We start from the raw sequence: 6,207 nt of genomic DNA, 5'->3' as shown, positions 1-6,207 counted from the left end.
CCGCGTTACCGCCATTTGCGTCCTTCTGACAAACAGTCAGTGGGGGAAGCCAGATTCGCTTAATGAACACGAGTTTCACTTAACAAACACAGAGATTTGCTTAACCTCAGCCAAAAAAAAAAAAAAAAAACGTTGCAAAACCAGGAGCAGCTAACTTAACAATGTCTTAGCAATGGACATTCTGGCCCAGGTTTTGTTTGTAAGTTGAGGACCCCCTGTATTAGATTGGCCCGGCCTCATTTTGTTGGTCCACACACCCCACAACTCCCGTCACAACATTGTGGGTGCTTGTCTCCGCTGGTTCCCCACCTCTTTTGTGCTCAACGCCGATTGGTTTCCCGTCCCGCCAGGTGCTGCAGCTGCTGGGGGATCTGAATTCGGAGTGGCTGGCTTTCCAACAGTGCCTCCTGGACGGCGAGACCATGTTGAAAAAACACAAGGAGAAGTTCAAGACGGGCCTGATCCACTGTGCAGATGACTTCAAGAAGAAAGCCCAAAATCTCCTCCAGGACTTTGACATGAATGGTGGGTATCTCCTCTCCCTCTCGGCCCATCATCCTCTCCTGAGAACAAAAATGTGCAGGAATCTTCCAACTAAACTGCTTTATTTATTGCTGAAAGCCTCTGTGCGGGAATATTCTAACTAAGCTGCTTTATTTATTGCTGAAAGCCTCTGTGCGGGAATATTCTAACTAAGCTGCTTTATTTATTGCTGAAAGCCTCTGTGCGGGGGAATATTCTAACTAAGCTGCTTTATTTATTGCTGAAAGCCTCTGTGCGGAATATTCTAACTAAGCTGCTTTATTGCTGAAAGCCTCTGTGCGGGAATATTCTAACTAAGCTGCTTTATTTATTGCTGAAAGCCTCTGTGCGGGAATATTCTAACTAAGCTGCTTTATTTATTGCTGAAAGCCTCTGTGCGGGAATCTTCTAACTAAACTGCTTTATTGCTGAAAGCCTCTGTGCAGGAATCTTCTAACTAAACTGCTTTATTTATTGCTGAAAGCCTCTGTGCAGGAATCTTCTAACTAAACTGCTTTATTTATTGCTGAAAGCCTCTGTGCAGGAATCTTCTAACTAAACTGCTTTATTGTTGAAAGCCTCTGTGCAGGAATCTTCCAACTAAACTGCTTTATTTATTGCTGAAAGCCTCTGTGCAGGAATCTTCTAACTAAACTGCTTTATTGCTGAAAGCCTCTGTGCAGGAATCTTCCAACTAAACTGCTTTATTTATTGCTGAAAGCCTCTGTGCAGGAATCTTCTAACTAAACTGCTTTATTGTTGAAAGCCTCTGTGCAGGAATCTTCTAACTAAACTGCTTTATTACTGAAACCCTCTGTGCAGGAATCTTCTAACTAAACTGGTTTATTTATTGCTGAAAGCAAATGTGTGGAATTTTCCAACTAAGCTGCTTTATTGCTGAAAGCTTCTGTGCGGGAATATTCTAACTAAGCTGCTTTATTGCTGAAAGCCTAAGTGCAGGAATCTTCAAACTAAACTGCTTTATTACTGAAAGCCTCTGTGCAGGAATCTTCTAACTAAGCTGCTTTATTGCTGAAAGCCTCTGTGCAGGAATCTTCTAACTAAACTGCTTTATTTATTGCTGAAAGCCTCTGTGCGGGAATCTTCTAACTAAGCTGCTTTATTGCTGAAAGCCTCTGTGCAGGAATCTTCTAACTAAACTGCTTTATTTATTGCTGAAAGCCTCTGTGCGGGAATCTTTTAACTAAACTGCTTTATTGCTGAAAGCCTCTGTGCAGGAATCTTCTAACTAAACTGCTTTATTTATTGCTGAAAGCCTCTGTGCGGAATCTTCTAACTAAGCTGCTTTATTGCTGAAAGCCTCTGTGCAGGAATCTTCTAACTAAACTGCTTTATTTATTGCTGAAAGCCTCTGTGCGGGAATCTTCTAACTAAGCTGCTTTATTGCTGAAAGCCTCTGTGCAGGAATCTTCTAACTAAACTGCTTTATTTATTGCTGAAAGCCTCTGTGCGGGAATCTTTTAACTAAACTGCTTTATTGCTGAAAGCCTCTGTGCAGGAATCTTCTAACTAAACTGCTTTATTTATTGCTGAAAGCCTCTGTGCGGGAATCTTCTAACTAAGCTGCTTTATTGCTGAAAGCCTCTGTGCAGGAATCTTCCAACTAAACTGCTTTATTTATTGCTGAAAGCCTCTGTGCGGGAATATTCTAACTAAGCTGCTTTATTTATTGCTGAAAGCCTCTGTGCGGGAATATTCTAACTAAGCTGCTTTATTGCTGAAAGCCTCTGTGCGGGAATATTCTAACTAAGCTGCTTTATTTATTGCTGAAAGCCTCTGTGCGGGAATATTCTAACTAAGCTGCTTTATTTATTGCTGAAAGCCTCTGTGCGGAATCTTCTAACTAAACTGCTTTATTGCTGAAAGCCTCTGTGCAGGAATCTTCTAACTAAACTGCTTTATTTATTGCTGAAAGCCTCTGTGCAGGAATCTTCTAACTAAACTGCTTTATTGCTGAAAGCCTCTGTGCAGGAATCTTCCAACTAAACTGCTTTATTTATTGCTGGAAGCCTCTGTGCAGGAATCTTCTAACTAAACTGCTTTATTGTTGAAAGCCTCTGTGCAGGAATCTTCTAACTAAACTGCTTTATTACTGAAAGCCTCTGTGCAGGAATCTTCTAACTAAACTGCTTTATTTATTGCTGAAAGCAAATGTGTGGGAATTTTCCAACTAAGCTGCTTTATTGCTGAAAGCTTCTGTGCGGGAATATTCTAACTAAGCTGCTTTATTGCTGAAAGCCTAAGTGCAGGAATCTTCAAACTAAACTGCTTTATTACTGAAAGCCTCTGTGCAGGAATCTTCTAACTAAACTGCTTTATTTATTGCTGAAAGCCTCTGTGCGGGGAATCTTCTAACTAAGCTGCTTTATTGCTGAAAGCCTCTGTGCAGGAATCTTCTAACTAAACTGCTTTATTTATTGCTGAAAGCCTCTGTGCGGGAATCTTTTAACTAAACTGCTTTATTGCTGAAAGCCTCTGTGCAGGAATCTTCTAACTAAACTGCTTTATTTATTGCTGAAAGCCTCTGTGCGGGAATCTTCTAACTAAGCTGCTTTATTGCTGAAAGCCTCTGTGCAGGAATCTTCTAACTAAACTGCTTTATTTATTGGTGAAAGCCTCTGTGCAGGAATCTTCTAACTAAACTGCTTTATTTATTGCTGAAAGCCTCTGTGCAGGAATCTTCTAACTAAACTGCTTTATTTATTGCTGAAAGCCTCTGTGCAGGAATCTTCTAACTAAACTGCTTTATTTATTGCTGAAAGCCTCTGTGCAGGAATCTTCTAACTAAGCTGCTTTATTTATTGCTGAAAGCCTCTGTGCAGGAATCTTCTAACTAAGCTGCTTTATTTATTGCTGAAAGCCTCTGTGCAGGAATCTTCTAACTAAACTGCTTTATTTATTGGTGAAAGCCTCTGTGCGGAATATTCTAACTAAGCTGCTTTATTGCTGAAAGCCTCTGTGCGGGAATATTCTAACTAAGCTGCTTTATTTATTGCTGAAAGCCTCTGTGCAGGAATCTTCTAACTAAGCTGCTTTATTTATTGCTGAAAGCCTCTGTGCAGGAATCTTCTAACTAAACTGCTTTATTTATTGCTGAAAGCCTCTGTGCGGGAATCTTCTAACTAAGCTGCTTTATTGCTGAAAGCCTCTGTGCGGGAATATTCTAACTAAGCTGCTTTATTGCTGAAAGCCTCTGTGCAGGAATCTTCTAACTAAGCTGCTTTATTGCTGAAAGCCTCTGTGTGGGAATATTCTAACTAAGCTGCTTTATTTATTGCTGAAAGCCTCTGTGCGGGAATATTCTAACTAAGCTGCTTTATTGCTGAAAACCTCTGTGCGGGAATCTTCTAACTAAGCTGCTTTATTGCTGAAACCCTCTGTGCGGGAATATTCTAACTAAGCTGCTTTATTGCTGAAAACCTCTGTGCAGGAATCTTCTAACTAAACTGCTTTATTGCTGAAAGCCTCTGTGCAGGAATCTTCTAACTAAGCTGCTTTATTGCTGAAAGCCTCTGTGCGGGAATATTCTAACTAAGCTGCTTTATTGCTGAAAGCCTCTGTGCGGGAATCTTCTAACTAAGCTGCTTTATTGCTGAAAGCCTCTGTGCGGGAATCTTCTAACTAAGCTGCTTTATTGCTGAAAGCCTCTGTGCGGGAATATTCTAACTAAGCTGCTTTATTGCTGAAAGCCTCTGTGCAGGAATCTTCTAACTAAGCTGCTTTATTGCTGAAAGCCTCTGTGCAGGAATCTTCTAACTAAACTGCTTTATTTATTGCTGAAAGCCTCTGTGCGGGAATCTTCTAACTAAGCTGCTTTATTGCTGAAAGCCTCTGTGCAGGAATCTTCTAACTAAACTGCTTTATTGCTGAAAGCCTCTGTGCAGGAATCTTCTAACTAAGCTGCTTTATTGCTGAAAGCCTCTGTGCGGAATCTTCTAACTAAACTGCTTTATTGCTGAAAGCCTCTGTGCGGGAATATTCTAACTAAACTGCTTTATTTATTGCTGAAAGCCTCTGTGCGGGAATATTCTAACTAAACTGCTTTATTGCTGAAAGCCTCTGTGCGGGAATCTTCTAACTAAACTGCTTTATTTATTGCTGAAAGCCTCTGTGCGGGAATATTCTAACTAAGCTGCTTTATTGCTGAAAGCCTCTGTGCGGGAATATTCTAACTAAGCTGCTTTATTTATTGCTGAAAGCCTCTGTGCAGGAATCTTCTAACTAAACTGCTTTATTTATTGCTGAAAGCCTCTGTGCAGGAATCTTCTAACTAAGCTGCTTTATTTATTGCTGAAAGCCTCTGTGCGGAATCTTCTAACTAAACTGCTTTATTGCTGAAAGCCTCTGTGCGGGAATATTCTAACTAAGCTGCTTTATTTATTGCTGAAAGCCTCTGTGCGGGAATATTCTAACTAAACTGCTTTATTTATTGCTGAAAGCCTCTGTGGGAAATATTCTAACTAAGCTGCTTTATTTATTGCTGAAAGCCTCTGTGCGGGAATATTCTAACTAAGCTGCTTTATTTATTGCTGAAAGCCTCTGTCAGGGGAATATTCTAACTAAGCTGCTTTATTTATTGCTGAAAGCCTCTGTGCAGGAATCTTCTAACTAAACTGCTTTATTGCTGAAAGCCTCTGTGCGGGAATATTCTAACTAAGCTGCTTTATTGCTGAAAGCCTCTGTGCAGGAATCTTCTAACTAAACTGCTTTATTGCTGAAAGCCTCTGTGCAGGAATCTTCTAACTAAACTGCTTTATTTATTGCTGAAAGCCTCTGTGCGGGAATCTTCTAACTAAACTGCTTTATTGCTGAAAGCCTCTGTGCGGAATATTCTAACTAAGCTGCTTTATTTATTGCTGAAAGCCTCTGTGCGGGGAATCTTCTAACTAAAATGCTTTATTGCTGAAAGCCTCTGTGCGGGAATATTCTAACTAAGCTGCTTTGTGCTGAAAGCCTCTGTGTTGGGAATATTCTAACTAAGCTGCTTTATTTATTGCTGAAAGCCTCTGTGCGGGAATATTCTAACTAAGCTGCTTTATTTATTGCTGAAAGCCTCTGTGCGGGAATCTTCTAACTAAGCTGCTTTATTGCTGAAAGCCTCTGTGCAGGAATCTTCTAACTAAACTGCTTTATTTATTGCTGAAAGCCTCTGCGGGAATCTTCTAACTAAACTGCTTTATTGCTGAAAGCCTCTGTGCAGGAATCTTCTAACTAAGCTGCTTTATTGCTGAAAGCCTCTGTGCAGGAATCTTCTAACTAAACTGCTTTATTTATTGCTGAAAGCCTCTCAGCGGGAATCTTCTAACTAAACTGCTTTATTGCTGAAAGCCTCTGTGCAGGAATCTTCTAACTAAGCTGCTTTATTGCTGAAAGCCTCTGTGGGAATCTTCTAACTAAACTGCTTTATTGCTGAAAGCCTCTGTGCAGGAATCTTCTAACTAAACTGCTTTATTGCTGAAAGCCTCTGTGCAGGGAATCTTCTAACTAAACTGCTTTATTGCTGAAAGCCTCTGTGCGGGAATCTTCTAACTAAACTGCTTTATTGCTGAAAGCCTCTGTGCGGAATCTTCTAACTAAACTGCTTTATTGCTGAAAGCCTCTGTGCGGGAATCTTCTAACTAAACTGCTTTATTGCTGAAAGCCTCTGTGCGGGAATCTTCTAAC

The 6,207-nt window shown here is 40.5% G+C and overlaps 1 protein-coding gene across 1 annotated transcript in view; it reads left to right on the top strand.

Moving 5' to 3' along the window:
- LOC113427269 (dynein axonemal heavy chain 2-like) overlaps positions 1-6,207 on the top strand; it is a 76,122-nt gene that overhangs the window by 59,457 nt on the left and 10,458 nt on the right. The window contains exon 22 of the mRNA XM_087947401.1: positions 351-525. Within this exon, the coding sequence (XP_087803527.1) occupies positions 351-525 (175 nt within the window). The remainder of the gene's footprint in view (positions 1-350; positions 526-6,207) is intronic.

The sequence above is a fragment of the Notechis scutatus genome, chromosome Z, assembly GCF_049901735.1.
Source record: "Notechis scutatus isolate UNSWTSFEM ecotype Mainland chromosome Z, rNotScu1.2, whole genome shotgun sequence".
NCBI lineage: Eukaryota > Metazoa > Chordata > Lepidosauria > Squamata > Elapidae > Notechis > Notechis scutatus.
The sequence above is the reverse complement of the archived record's forward strand: the minus strand, read 5'-3'. Positions and strand labels throughout refer to the sequence as shown.